The sequence below is a fragment of the Bombina bombina genome, chromosome 1 (genome assembly GCF_027579735.1).
Source record: "Bombina bombina isolate aBomBom1 chromosome 1, aBomBom1.pri, whole genome shotgun sequence".
NCBI classification, from domain to species: Eukaryota; Metazoa; Chordata; class Amphibia; order Anura; family Bombinatoridae; genus Bombina; species Bombina bombina.
In genome coordinates, this window is record NC_069499.1 from 1110726331 (window position 1) to 1110743422 (window position 17092).

Genomic DNA, 17092 nt, shown 5'->3' on the forward strand with positions numbered 1-17092 from the left:
AAACTAATAAAAGTTATTAACTCCTATTCCACCGCTCCCAGACACTAATAAAAGTTATTAACCCCTAAACCGCCAGCCCCCCACATCGCCAACACTATAATAAAGTATTAACCCCTAAACCTCCAGCCCCCCGACATTGTAACTACTAAACTAAACATATTAACCCCTAAACCACAGCCCCCACATCGCAAAACACTACATGAAACTATTAACCCTTAAACCTAACACCCCCTAACTTTAAATCTATCTAAAATAAATAAAAACTTACCTGTGAAATAAAAAAAAACTAAATTTAAACTATAAATTAAAGGGACACTGAACCAAAAATGTTTCTTTTGTGATTCAGATAGAGCATGTAATTTTAAGCAACTTTCTAATTTACTCATATTATCAATTTTTCTTCATTCTCTTGCTATCTTTATATAAAAAAGAAGGCATCTAAGCTTTTTTCTTGGTTCAGAACTCTGGACAGCAGTTTTTGATTGGGGAATGAATTTATCCACCAATCACCAAGGACATCCTAGGTTGTTCACCAAAAATGGGCCGGCATCTAAACTTACATTCTTGCATTTCAAATAAAGATTCCAAGAGGATGAAGACAATTTGATAATAGGAGTAAATTAGAAAGTTGCTTAAAATGTCATGCTCTATCTGAATCACGAAAGAAAAAATTTGGGTACAGTGTCCCTTTAACTATAAATTAACCTAACAACATACCTATTCTAATAAAATTTAAAAAACTACCAATTAAAAAATCTAAATTACAAATTTAAAAAATCCTAACACTAAGAAAAAAAATTAAAAATCTAAAATTACGAAAAATAAAAAACCTCTAAGATTATAAAAAAATAATAAATGAAATTATCAAAAATAAAAACAACTACACCTAATCTAATAGCCCTATAAAAATACCCCCCCCCCCCCCAAAATGAAAACAACCTACAATAAACTACCAATAGCCCTTAAAGGTGCCTTTTTTAGGGCATTGCCCTAAGCTAAACAGCTCTTTTACCTTAGAAAATTACTAAGTCCCCCCTAAAAGTAACCCCCCACCCAACAAACCCCCCAAAATAAAAAAACCTAACTCTAAAAAATCCTAAGCTACCCATTGCCCCTAAAGGGGCATTTGTATGTGCATTGCCCTTAAAAGGGCATTCAGCTCTTACAAGTGCCCATCCCTAATATACCCCCCCAAAAAAAAAAAACTAACACTAACCCCATAAATTCTACTCACAGTTCCTGAAGTCTGGACATCCATCTTCATCCAGGCTGCGAGAAGTCTTGATCCAGGCGGCGACACCTTCATCCATCTCAGGGGCGTCCTACTCGGAGCATCCTCTTCATACGATCACCGCCGTACACTGAGGTTCAAATCGGCATACCTTGCATTCCTATTGGCTGATTTGATTCTTCAAATTCAAATCAGCCAAAAGGATGAGTGCTTCTGAAATCCTATTGGCTGATTTGAACAGCCAATAGGATTTCAGTAGCTCTCATCCTATTGGCTATTTTGAACAGCCAATAGGATTTCAGAAGCTTTCATCCTATTGGCTGATTTGAATTTGAGGACTCATATCAGCCAATAGGAATGCAAGGTACACCATTTTAAAACGGCTACCTTGCATTCATCTTCAGTGTACGGCAGTGACCTATGAAGAGGACGCTCCATGCAGGATGTCTTTGCCGTCCAGGATAGCTCCCCTCCATGCCGCCGGGATGAAGATAGAAGACGTCCCTGAGATGGATAAAGGTGTCGCCGCCTGGATGAAGATGGATGTCCGGAGTAGATTTTATGTGGTAAGTGTTAGGTTTTTATTAGTTTTTTTTTAATTAGGGCTTTAATGGGCAGTGTAAAAGAGCTGAATGCCCTTTTAAGGGCAGTAAAAGAGCTGAATGCCCTTTTAAGGGCAATGCCCATACAAATGCCCCTTTAGGGGCAATGGATAGTTTAGGATTTTTTAGCATTAGGTTTTTTTATTTTGAGGGGCTGGTTGGGTGGTTGGGTTCACTTTTAGGTGGGACTTCATAATTTTTTTAAGGTAAAAGAGCTGTTTAACTTAGGGCAATGCCCTACAAAAGGCCCTTTTAAGGGCTATTGGTAGTTTATTGTAGGTCAGAGGATGTTTTTATTTTTATAGGGCTATTAGATTATGTGTAATTGTTTTTATTTTTGATAATTTCATTTATTATTTTTTGTAAACTTAGAGTTTTTTTCTTTTTTGTTATTTTAGATATTTTTATTTTTTTCGTAGTGTTAGTTTTTTTTTAAATTTGTTATTTAGATTTTTTTAATTGGTAGTTTTTTTTATTTTATTAGAATAGTTATGTCAGGTTAATTTATAGTTTAAACTTAGGTTTATTTTCACAGGTAAGTTTTTTTATTTATTTTAAGATATATTTTAATTCAAAGTTAATATAGTATTTTGCGATGTTGGGGGGCATTGGTTTAGGGGTTAAATGGTTTAGTTTTGTAGTTACAATGTGTGGGTTGGAGGTTTAGGGGTTACTACTTTATTATAGTGTTGGCGATGTGGGAGCTGGTGGTTTTAGAGGGTAATAGGTTTATTTAGGTGTCGGGGAGCGGCAGAATATGGGTTAATAATTATATTTAGTATCGGGGAGTGGCGGATTAGGGGTTAATAGGTTTAATATAGTGTTTGCGATACGGGAGGGTGGCGGTTTAGGGGTTAATAGGTAGTTTATGGGTGTTAGTGTACTTTGTAACGTTTTAGTTATGAGTTTTGTGAACTACTGGTCTCAGATGGCGGTATGGATCATATTGGTATAGGCTGTAACGCAAGCATTTTAGCCGGACCGCACAACCTGTAATACGGCGCTATGGAAAATCCCACACTCATTTTTTTGAGTGCAGAATGGACGTTGTATTACAGGCTAAAATGCTCCCGGTATAGCTATACCACCACAACTTGTAATATGCGTTCCTGGCCAATTCAGCATAATGGACAATTTTTTTTAGCATTAATAGCCGTACCGAAAAACTCGTAATCTAGCCGATTGTTAGTTAAGAGTTAAAAAATCCTGGTAAATTAAATATCTATGACCAAGGGATTTTAGCATGAAACACGTCAGCACCCTCTTATGTGTATTTTTATGTTTTGAAGATTTTGGAATAAAAGTTACAGACTTTTACACTTTGGTAGAGCATGTTTTTGCATAATGTTGATTTTTTTTATGGCACATTCCAACATTTAATATTAAAACCTCCATTTTCCATTTATCATTGCCCTTTGTATGCTCTTAGCTACATACAAACATACATTTTTCACTTATTTTCAACATTCCCCTGCTGTCTTGGGTTTTAGGGTGCTGCTATTTCTGTTCACATGGTCTGAGGTATAGGACAAATCAGCATTACTGATTCGAAAGCTTAGTCAGGAGATGTGGTAGCCACAAAAAAATAAAAAATAAAAAAATGAAGGAAGGAAGGGGGAAAATGAGATGTATTAAAAGAAGCTAAATTACACTACGAAATGTGAGATAAAGACACTATAATATTGAAGGAAGAGAAAGAAAGGAGTGGGAATGAAACTAATGCTATATTTTTAACAGTACACAATCTTTCAGGCTGTATATAATAATATCGATATGTTTCTGAGTAGACCTAGCCCCCAAAGAAATTCTTGCTCAGGTTACGTGGATCTGTTTATGGAAGGTGCTTTTGTTGTTGACTTAACTGTGTGGGTAATTAATTCTTACCCGAATATCATCAGGATCTAGACTGTGCTCACTCCATGCTGATGTTATGCTGCTATTCAGATTGGATCGTGAGCGTCTCAGGTCCATCTCATCCTCATATACCTCAGCTGCTATCTCCTCTCTTGGGGGGCCACCTGCATGCAGGAACTAACACAATTGTTTACAGTAGGCTATAGGTAGTGCACAACATTATAGATAGGGATTGGGTATATATATATATATATATATAAAAAAACAAAGCATTGTGTATAAATAAACATATATATATATATATATAAATATATACATTACCTTAGGTATAAAAAGTAGTGTAAGTGTCATGGTAACTGTTCCATGGGTGTGGATGAAAAACAGAAGCAGTGTCCAATCAGGGTGCAGAGACGGGACCATGAGAAACCTAGAGAAAAATAAAATACTTCATTGACAATGATAACAAAACTAGACACATTAATCAGAATCTGTGTCCTATGTCCACATGTGGAACCAATGAGTTTCACCATGTAAGTTAGTAGCATTTTCTTTTCATATTTGTAGCCTTACCTGAGCACGTGGAAGGCAGCTGATACCAGCATCTCATTGTGAGCAGCAAGACCCATGTAACGAGGCTCATGAAAGGCAGAAGGAACACCACGAGCTCCATAACACAGGAAGCTGCCCCAGGCTAGAAAGAGCAGCTCAGCTGGGAAAAAAGTAAACGGTCACTAACACAATTTATACATCTTGCACGCACATTGTGTTTTTATCACTTAAAGGGACACTCAGGTTAAATTCAATTTTCATGATTCAGATACAGCATGTAATTTGAAACAACTTTCCAATTTACTTCCATTAAAAAAAATGTGCACAGTCTTTTATATTTCCATTTTTTGAGTCACCAGATCCTACTGAGCATGTGCAAGAATTCACAGACTATACGTATATGCATTTGTGATTGGCTGATTGCTATCACATGGTACAAGGGGAGTGGAAATATACATAACTTTGAAATTTGTTATAAAAAAATCTACTACTCATTTGAAGTTCAGACTAAGTTCTATTGCACTGTCTTGTTATCTTGCATTTGTTGATTATGCAATTCTAATGTGTTGACTGGTCCTTTAATGTTTTAACATCACCTTGATACCGCTATTAGCTGTTTCTGTTTACCCCTGACATATTTTTAACATTACTGTTAACAACCCTTACATAGCGATGCTGCCATTTATCTAAAATCACTCTGGTGCCATCAACTCCACACCAATAATGTTTTTCACACATTTCGGGAAACTGGGGTTTTCTGTCTATGTGAATGTAGACACAATCAATACCTGGGATTCCTTGTCAGAAAGAAGAAAAAAAAAAGGTGATCGATTGACGAGTCAAATAAATAGATAGCCATTAACTCAATTCACAATGAGGCTTCTTAGAAACATCACAAGTGTCTATGAATCTAGGCCATTGTTCTACTAGAAATGTAATGACTTAGGGTTGGACTTTATGACCTACACATCCTGCAGGGTGTGCATTGTGCCTCTTGACAGCTCATGAATACTAACCCTGTACAGTACTATTCATGTTCCTCCCAGGACACCCTGCAGCATGTGTAAGTCATAACTGTTAAAAAAAAAAACAAAAAAACATGACTGAGGTTGCAACCCTTAATGGAATGTTAAAAACGGAGATACCATTGGTAAATTAAATAATTTGGTATTTGAATGTAAGTATCCCTAATTTTATAATAGTCATAAATTACAAATCCTGGATCTGAAATACCACTTCAAGAAATTCTTAAATCAAGGTATATTTACAATTCTCTTTAAAAGGATACTAAACCCAATTTTTTTCTTTTATGATTCAGATAGAGCATGCAATTTTAAGCAACTTTCTAATTTACTCCTATAATCAATTTTTCTTCATTCTCTTGGTATCTTTATTTGAAAAGCAGAAATTAAAGCTTAGGAGCTGGCCCATTTTTGGTTCAGTACCATGGATAGCGCTTTCTGATTGGTGGCTACATTTTGCCAGCTGCTTAAAATTGCATGTTCTATCCGAATCATGAAAGAAAAAAAATAGGTTTAGTATCCCTTTAACATTTTAAGATACAAAACAAGTATAAAATGAACTTCCATATCAATAAACGGGTTAACTCATTACATCTTTTGCTGCTTGGAATCAAAACAAAAAAATATGTTCTGAATCATAGTGGGGAATATTTTTTTACTTTACTAGATCTTTTGCCACACTCAAAAGTAATATTTTAAGGAAGACAAGACAAATGTAATACCACTATTAACAATAATAGTCAAGTGCAAAAAAACAGAACTAGACTGCATTCTCAGACTGGACAGGGTACACATCCTAAGTCACTGTGACCCCACAGCCCTGAATACTTACAGATAGCTGTACAGTAATCCCTGGGCAGCCTGTGTAACAGGCCCAAAGGGAAACTTAAAAAAATGATCAACACAACACACAGAAAACCTGGCACTCACCAGCAGGCACACAGTAATATTTCAAAGCAAAAATGGGAAAGACAGTTGCATTTGGCGCCAAACGGTTTAAGTCCAGGACCACGTCAAGTTCTCTCCACTCCTAGGACCAACTACTACCAACTACTTTTATGCCAGCAACCCTCTGTTGATATATACACATGCAGTACATACTCCTTGGAATGTGTCACGTAATGTTACCTTGCGGGTTGTGTCTATCTTGTGATTTAATAGGACACACAAGAAGTTGGTTTCAATTCATAAAGAAATTACAAATGGTAGTGTACAGAGATCAAAACAGATACTTCCTTAAAAAAGAAAGTAGTTGGATTTATAGGTTGCTTACTTTGGCACCACGGGAGCTCAAATAAAAACTTGATTGTGCATATATAAAAAAATTATATATACCCACAGTATATATGTATGTAAGTGTATATATATATATATATATATATATATATATATATATATATATATATATATATATATATATATATATACAGTCGTATGCAAAAGTTTAGGCGCCCCTGACAATTTCCATGATTTTCATTTATAAATAATTCAGTGTTTGGATCAGCAATTTCATTTTGATCTATCAAATAACTGAAGGACATAGTAATATTTCAGTAGCAAAATGAGGTTTATTGGATTAACAGAAAATGTGCAATATGCATCAAAATGATATTAGACAGGTGCATAAATTTGGGCACCCCAACAGAAATATTGCATCAATATTTAGTAGAGCAGAAATAACAGCCTCTAGACGCTTCCTACAGCCTGTAATGAGTGTCTGGATTCTGGATGAAGGTATTTTGGACCATTCCTCCTTGCAAAACATCTCCAGTTCAGTTAGGTTTGATGGTTGCTGAGCATGGACAGCCCGCTTCAAATCACCCCACAGATTTTCAATGATATTCAGGTCTGGGGACTGGGATGGCCATTCCAGAACATTGTACTAGTTCCTCTGCATAAATGCCAGAGTAGATTTTGAGCAGTGTATGGGTCGTTGTCTTGTTGAAATATCTAGCTTCAGCATAACTTCAACTTAGTGACTGATTCTTCAACATTATTCTCAAGTATCTGCTGATATTGAGTGGAATCCATGCGACCCTCAACTTTAACAAGATTCCCAGTACCGGCACTGGCCCCACAGCCCCACAGCATGATGGAACATCCACCAAATTTTACTGTGGCTAGCAAGTGTTTGTCTTGGAACACTGTGTTCTTTTGCTGCCATGCATAACGCCCCTTGTTATAACCAAATAACTCAATCTTTGTTTCATCAGTCCACAGCCCCTTCTTCCAAAACGAAGCTGGCTTGTCCAAATGTGTGTTTGCTTGTGGCGTGTGTGCAGAAAAGCCTTCTTCCGCTTCACTCTCCCATACGCTGAATTGTTAAATGATGCACAGTGACACCATCTGCAGTAAGATTATGTTGTAGGGCTTTGGAGGTGGTCTATGGGCTGTTTTTGACCATTCTCACCATCCTTTGCCTTTGTCTCTTTTACTTCTGGTCTTAACAAGAACTGTGCCTGTGATCTTCCATTTCCTCACTATGTTCCTCACAGTGGACACTGACATCTTAAATCTCTGCAATAGCTTTTTGTAGCCTTCCCCTAAACCATAATGTTGAACAATATTTGTTTTCAGATCATTTGAAAGTTGTTTTGAGGCCCCCATGTTGCCACTCTTCAGAGAAGAGTCAAAGAGAACAACAACTTGCAATTGGCCATCTTAAAGGGACAGTCAATACCAGAATTTTTGTTGTTTAAAAAGGTAGATAATCCTTTTATTACCCATTCCCCAGTTTTGCATAACCAACACAGTTATAATAATACACATTTTACCTATGTAATTACCTTGTATGTATGCCTCTGCAAACTGCCCCCTTATTTCAGTTCTTTTGACAGATTTACATTTTAGCCAATCAGTGCTCACTCCTAGGAGCTTCACATGCGTGAGCTCAATGTTATCTATATGAAACACATGAAATAACGCTCTCTAGTGGGGAAAAACTGTCAAAATGCTTTCAGATTAGAGGCAGCCTTCAAGGTCTAAGAAATTAGCATATGCACCTCCTAGGTTTAGCTTTCAACTAAGAACACCAAGAGAACAAAGCAAAATTGGTGATAAAAGTAAATTGGAATGTTGTTTAAAATTACATGCCCTATTTAAATCATGAACGTTTTTTTTTTTACTTAACTGTCCCTTTAAATACCTTTTCTCATGATTGGATGCACCTGTCTATGAAGTTCAAGGTATAATGGGCTCACCAAACCAATTGTGTGTTCCAATTAATCAGTGCTAGGTAGTTACAGGTATTCAAATCAACAAAATGACAAGGGTGCCTAAATTTATGCACCTGTCTAATTTCATTTTGATGCATATTGCACATTTTCTGTTAATCCAATAAACCTCATTTCACTACTGAAATATTACTGTGTCCATCAATTATTTGATAGATCAAAATGAAATTGCTGATCCAAACACCCAATTATTTATAAATGAAAATCATGGAAATTGTTAGGGGTGCCTAAACTTTTGCATACGACTGTATACATACAGTATATGCAACTTTTTTATCTCTTTATATTGAGTATTATTTGTTAGTTACTTTATTGGCACAGAATTAATATGTACATAACAAAAAAATATTTTTTTATTTTTCTATAGTTAAGAGTGCTGAACTTCCTTTCTTTACAGTATTGAATCAGGCTTGTTATAACTAACATGCTAATATAGCCTTATGTATGTATTTGCCTACACCTAGATTATGAGTTTTGTGTTAGAGGCTATGCGGTGCTAACGAGCAGTTTTCTCTCACCGCTCACTTTCCTACAGTGCTGGTATTACAGGTTTTTACAAACCCGTCTTTAAAAGACAAGAAGTGAGCGTAGAGCAAAATTTTGCTCATTACCGCACTCCAATACCAGCGCTGCTTAAGTCAGCAGTGAGCTGGTCGTACGTGCTTGTGCACGATTTCCCCATAGGAATCAACGGAGAGAGCCGGCTGAAAAAAGTCTAACACCTGCAAAAAAGCAGCGTAAAACTCAGTAACGCAGCCCCATTGATTCCTATGGGGAACTTTTTTTTTATGTCTACACCTAACATGAACCCCGAGTCTAAACATCCCTAATCTTACACTTATTAACCCCTAATCTGCCGCCCCGACACCTACATTATATCATTAACCCCTAATCTGCCACTCCGGACACCGCCACCACCTACATTATAGTTATGAACCCCTAATCTGCTGCCCCCAACATCGCCGACACCTACATTATATTTATTAACCCCTAATCTGCAGCCCCTAATGTCGCCGCAACCTACCTACACTTTTTAACCCCTAATCTGCCGCCCCCAACGTTGCCGCCACTATAATAAACATTAACCCCTAAACCGCTGCACTCCCGCCTCGCAAACATTAGTTAAATATTATTAACCCCCAATCTGTTGGCCCTAACATCGCCATCACCTACCTACATTTATTAACCCCTAATCTGCCGCCCCCAACATCACCGCCACTATATTAAAGTTATTAACCCCTTAACCTAAGTCTAACCCTAAACCTAACACCCACTAACTTAAATATAATTTAAATAAATCTAAATTAAAATTCCTATCATTAACTAAATTATTCTTATTTAAAACTAAATACTTACCTATAAAATAAACCCTAAGCTAGCTACAATATAACTAATAGTTACATTGTAGCTAGCTTAGGTTTAATTTTTATTTCACAGGTAAGTTTGTATTTATTTTAACTAGGTAGAATAGTTATTAAATAGTTATTAACTATTTAATAACTACCTAGTTAAAATAAATACAAATTTACCTGTAAAATAAAACCTAACATAAGTTACACTAACATCTAACACTACAATATAATTAAATAAATGAACTAAATTAAATACAATTACCTAAATTAAATTAAATTAGCTAAAGTACAAAAAAAAAAACACTAAATTACAGAAAATAATAAACAAATTACAGATATTTAAACTAATTACAGCTAATCTAATAGCCCTATTAAAATAAAAAAGCCACCCCAAAATAAAAAACCCTAACCTAAACTAAACTACCAATAGCCCTTAAAAGGGCCTTTTGCGGGGCATTGCCCCAAAGTAATCAGCTCTTTCACCTGTAAAAAAAAATACAAACAACCCCCCCAACAGTAAAACCCACCACCCACACAATCAACCCCCCAAATAAAATACTATCTAAAAAAAACTAAGCTCCCCAATGCCCTGAAAAATGCATTTGGATGGGCATTGCCCTTAAAAGGGCAGTTAGCTCTTTTACTGCCCAAACCCTAACATAAAAATAAAACCCACCCAATACACCCTTAAAAAAACCTAACACTAACCCCCTGAAGATCGACTTACTGGGAGACGTCTTCATCCAAGCCGGGCGAAGTGGTCCTCCAGACGGGCAGAAGTCTTCATCTAGACGGCATCTTCTATCTTCATCCATCCGGTGCGGAGCAGGTCCATCTTCAAGACATCCGACGCAGAGCATCCTCTTCATCCGGAGTCTTCTTACTGAATGAAGGTACCTTTAAGTGACGTCATCCAAGTTTTTTTTTTTTTAAGATTAGGGATGGGCAGCAAAAGAGCTGAATACCTTTTTAAGGGCAATGCCCATACAAATGCCCTTTACAGGGCAATGTATAGTTTTTTAGTGTTAGGTTTATTTATTTTGGGGGGGTTGGGTGGGTTTGTGGGTTTTACTGTTAGGGGGGACTTAGAATTTTTTGTAACTGCAAAAGAGTTGTTTAACTTAGGGCAGTGCCCTACAAAAAGCCCTTTTAAGGACTATTGGTAGTTTAGCATTAGATTAGGGGGTGTTTTTAATTTGGGGGGGGGGTTTAATTTTCATAGGGATTAGGTTTAATTTTTTTATTTTTGATAATTTGTTTATTTTGTTCTGTTTTTTATTATTAACAACATATACTGTAGACTGCCTGGGCAGGCTTACCAACTAGTATTTAATAAAGTGTTTAACTATGTATTATAAATATTTCACATTCCAATATTCTTCACATAGGGGAATATGTTTTAAGTATTTTTCAATAGATATTCCTATATATATATATATATATATATATATATATATATATATATATATATATATATATATATATATCTATACCTATACAAAAATGATATACTGTATATATATATATATATATATATATATATATATATATTTTTTTTTACCAAATAAACACTAAGGGGCCCATTTATCAAGCTTTGAATGGAGCTTGTGGGCTTGTGTTTCTGGCGAGTCTTCAGACTCACCAGAAACACCAGTTATGAAGCAGCGGTCTAAAGACCGCTGCTCCATAACTCTGTCCACCTGCTCTGAGTAGGCGAACAGGAATCGCCGGAAATCAACCCGATCAAGTACGATCGGGTTGATTGACACCCCCTGCGGGCGGCCCATTGGCCGAGAGTCTGCAGGGGGCGGCGTTGCACCAGCAGCTCTTATGAGCTGCTGGTGCAATGCTGAATACGGAGAGCATATTGCATTCAGCGAGGTCTTGCGTACCTGATCTGCACTGTCGGATCAGGTCCGCAAGACCTTTGATAATTAGGCCCCTATATATAGTGGAGAGTAGAGAGAGAGAGAGATAAATATGTATTTAAGTATAAATAGAACATATTCTGCTATGTGAAGAACATTAAAATGTGAAATATTAATATTATTTCTCCACCTGACATATTTAATTAATCTAACCAATTTTGTACCTGTTACTTGTGTTGTATGACTGTAATAAATTCATCACTGCATGACATCACATGTGACATGAAAAATGACGTGATACATGACGGATTTAAACTTTTTTTTTTTTTTTTAAAAAGACCACTTACATGCAGGGGAAAAAAAACTGCTGTTATGGAAAAACATTAAACTTTATGAGTTTATTTTTATTGATTATGATACACTATTCATTATTAATCTATCCAGTCACCCTCTAGTCCTACACACCCCTAACAGGCTAAAATCAAAGGATCTGAGCATAGATCAGTTAATCACAGTGATTGATTTTTTAATCTACTGCACACGAAATTAATACAAATCTGACCTGTTTGTGATACTCAAGGACTGCAGCTAAGAAAGACAGAAAAAGATACTGGTTGAACAGAATAATACATCTAACCTCTTTACCCATTACCGGTCTAGTAACAGCCACACATAAATGTGATGTTGTTCAACAAATAATTTGTAAAGAGATCGCTGACAACAAGTTCCATTTGCTTGGATATTAATATGTAATTAATCATTAATATGTAACAGAAAGGAAGGGGAGTGTAGGGTTCAGTACAATGTAAAATATGCATAATCTGGCTTTATTGTTTGCTTTAATTAAAACAATCTTTTGCCATATGTTTTTCAGATAAGTGTGCATATAAAAAGATTGTGCACATTTATATAATGGAAGTGAATTAAAAAGTTGTTTAAACTTGAGTGCTGAATCATGAAAGTTTATTTAGGACAGCATGGAACGTCCTCCCTTTTTTGGTATCCTACACCCTCCTCCTTTTGTTTAATGGGAAATCGAACTGGGGCGTGCCTAGCATAGTAGGCAGTTCCCCAATGATCTGATCCCAGCTGTGAAATCACATGATCGCATCGACGATACCGTGAGTTCATTTTTCAAGCAAGTGTTTACATCAGAACTTCATTCCGATATTAAACGCTTACTCTGGTATCACAACAGTACTTGTTAAGTATAAGACAAACAAGCATTTACTCTGGTTTTGGTACAATATTTCAATGACATAAATGTTTATATCATATAAAAAAAAATAGTGTTAATGTACCAATTCTTTAAAGCGACATGAAAGTAAAAATTAAACTTTCGTAATTTATAAAAAGCATGCAATTTAAAGATACTTTTCAATTTACTTCTATTATTAAATTTACTTCACACTCTTCTTAAAAAAACATATCTGGACATGCTCAGGAACAGCAGTGCACAACTAGATGGTGATTGATGCCTACAGGCACAAATGCCTCTCGTCTTTGGCTCACCAGATATGCTCAGCTAGCTCCCAGTAGGGCATTGCTGCTCTTGAGCTGTCTTTAACTATGTGTTTAATCCATTTGATGGTTATACAAATAGTTGCATGCAAGCAATAGGGCAATAATAAAATGCTATAAAACATAAGAACATTTTTTTGCACTTTTATGTCCATTTAAAAACACATTAAAGGGATATGAAACAGACTGTTTCATTGAAGTAATAAAAAATACTAAGTAGTAGGTTATACTTAATATAAATCATTGCAATTCATATTTCTTATCATTTTAAATTGATTTTACCTTTTATTTCTAAACTTCATTTGTACAGTGTCCATTACTTCCTGTCACAGCCCTACAAGGAGGCTGTGGCTTATACAGTAAAATGTATCTAGCCTGGTGCCATAAACATCTAGAGTAACATGAGCTGGTTTACTATTAAGTGAGTAGACTAGATAAACAGGGAGTTAAATGTAGTGTTTTTGCAGTTTTTTTTAAACTACACTAAGCAGTTTTTGGAGGCTAAAATTGTCGACTGTGGGGTGTGTAAAGTGCCTTAACATTGTGGCCTATAGGAACTGTGTGTTCCCTGTAAATATATATGTATATAAGCATATTAACACATAAATATATCTGTATATACACATATTAACACATAAATATATATGTATATACACATATTAACACATAAATATATATGTATATAAGCATATTAACACATAAATATATATGTATATACACATATTAACACATAAATATATATGTATATACACATTAACACATAAATATATATGTATATAAGCATATTAACACATAAATATATATGTATATAAGCATCACATATTAACACATGAATATATATGTATATAAGCATATTAACACATAAATATATATGTATATACACATATTAACACATAAATATATATGTATATAAGCATATTAACACATAAATATATATGTATATAAGCATATTGACACATAAATATATATGTATATAAGCATATTAACACATAAATATATATGTATATACACATATTAACACATAAATATATATGTATATACACATATTAAACCATAAATATATATGTATATACACATATTAACACATACATATATATGTATATACACATAGTAACACATAAATATATATGTGTATACACATATTAACACATAAATATATATGTATATACACATATTAACACATACATATATATGTATATACACATATTAACACATAAATATATATGTATATACACATATTAACACATACATATATATGTATATACACTTATTAACACATACATATATATGTATATACACATATTAACACATAAATATATATGTATATAAGCATATTAACACATAAATATATATGTATATAAGCATATTAACACATAAATATATATGTATATAAGCATATTAACAGATAAATATATATGTATATAAGCATCACATATTAACACATAAATATATATGTATATACACATATTAACACATAAATATATATGTATATAAGCATATTAACACATAAATATATATGTATATACACATATTAACACATAAATATATATATATATACACATATTAACACATAAATATATATGTATATAAGCATCACATATTAACAAATAAACATATGTATATAAGCATCACATATCAACACATAAATATATATGTATATACACATATTAACACATAAATATATATATATATATATATACACATATTAACACATAAATATATATGTATATAAGCATCACATATTAACACATAAATATATATGTATATACACATATTAACACATAAATATATATGTATATACACATATTAACACATAAATATATATGTATATAAGCATATTAGCACATAAATATATATGTATATACACATATTAACACATAAATATATATGTATATACACATATTAACACATAAATATATATGTATATAAGCATATTAACCTCTTAAGGACATGTGACGGAATATTTCTGTCATAAAACAATTGAGCAAACTGAAAGCTGTGTCCTTAAAGGGTTAACACGTAAATATATATGTATATAAGCATATTAACACATAAATATATATGTATATACACATTAACACATAAATATATATGTATATAAGCATATTAACACATAAATATATATGTATATACACATTAACACATAAATATATATGTATAGAGCATATTAACACATAAATATATATGTATATAAGCATCACATATTAACACATAAATATATATGTATATACACATATTGACACATAAATATATATGTATATAAGCATATTAACACATAAATATATATGTATATAAGCATATTAACACATAAATATATATGTATATACACATATTAACACATAAATATATATGTATATACACATATTAACACATAAATATATATGCATATACACGTATTAACACATACATATATATGTATATACACATATTAACACATAAATATATATATATATATATGTATATAAGCATATTAACACATAAATATATATGTATATACACATATTAACACATAAATATATATGTATATACACATATTAACACATAACTAAAATATATAAGTATACAAGCATATACATATATATTTAAATGTGCTGCCCACTGCTGCATGACTTACCCCCTTCGCTGCGCTAGTTCTCATGCTGTTTCACACTAGGCTAGCCACGGCCATTATATTAGCAATCTCTTTATTGTTTTGTAGTTTCTTATCTAATCATTTCTACATAAGCCAGTTAAGGATATGTATGTCACAGAGTCAGGCTTGTGAAACCTGCCACGCACACTAGTTTTCAAAATTGTAAAACTCTAAGGCCTAGATTTGGAGTTTGGCGGTAGCCGTGAAAACCAGCGTTAGAGGCTCCTAACGCTGGTTTTAGGCTACCTCTGGTATTTGGAGTCACTCAAAAAAGGGTCTAACGCTCACTTTTCAGCCGCGACTTTTCCATACCGCAGATCCCCTTACGTCAATTGCGTATCCTATCTTTTCAATGGGATTTTTCTAACTCTGGTATTTAGAGTCGTGTCTGAAGTGAGCGTTAGAAATCTAACGACAAAACTCCAGCCGCAGAAAAAAGTCAGTAGTTAAGAGCTTTCTGGGCTAACGCCGGTTCATAAAGCTCTTAACTACTGTACTCTAAAGTACACTAACACCCATAAACTACCTATGTACCCCTAAACCGAGGCCCCCCCACATCGCCGCCACTCGATTAAATTTTTTTAACCCCTAATCTGCCGACCGCCACCTACGTTATCCTTATGTACCCCTAATCTGCTGCCTCTAACACCGCCGACCCCTATATTATATTTATTAACCCCTAACCTGCCCCCCACAACGTCGCAGCCAGCTACCTACAATAATTAACCCCTAATCTGCCGACCGCAAAGCGCCGCTACTTAAGTTATCCTTATGTACCCCTAATCTGCTGCCCCTAACACTGCCGACCCCTATATTATATTTATTAACCCCTAATCTGCCCCCCACAACGTCGCCTCCACCTGCCTACACTTATTTACCACTAATCTGCCGAGCGGACCGCACCGCTACTATAATAAAGTTATTAACCCCTAATCCGCCTCACTAACCCTATAATAAATAGTATTAACCCCTAATCTGCCCTCCCTAACATCGCCGACACCTAACTTCAATTATTAACCCCTAATCTGCCGACCAGAGCTCACCGCTATTCTAATAAATGTATTAACCCCTAAAGCTAAGTCTAACCCTAACACTAACACCCCCCTAACTTAAATATAATTTAAATCTAACAAAATTAATTAATTCTGATTAAATAAATTATTCCTATTTAAAGCTAAATACTTACCTGTAAAATAAATCCTAATATAGCTACAATATAAATTATAAT

The 17092-nt window shown here is 34.2% G+C and overlaps 1 protein-coding gene across 1 annotated transcript in view; it reads right to left on the minus strand.

The window, feature by feature from the left end:
• The window catches only part of GPR179 (G protein-coupled receptor 179), a 159890-nt gene that overhangs the window by 24635 nt on the left and 118163 nt on the right, over window positions 1-17092 (minus strand). The window contains exons 8-10 of the mRNA XM_053717471.1: window positions 4258-4396; window positions 4009-4114; window positions 3718-3864 (exon numbers count right to left, since the gene is read on the minus strand). Of these exons, the coding sequence (XP_053573446.1) occupies window positions 3718-3864; window positions 4009-4114; window positions 4258-4396 (392 nt within the window). The remainder of the gene's footprint in view (window positions 1-3717; window positions 3865-4008; window positions 4115-4257; window positions 4397-17092) is intronic.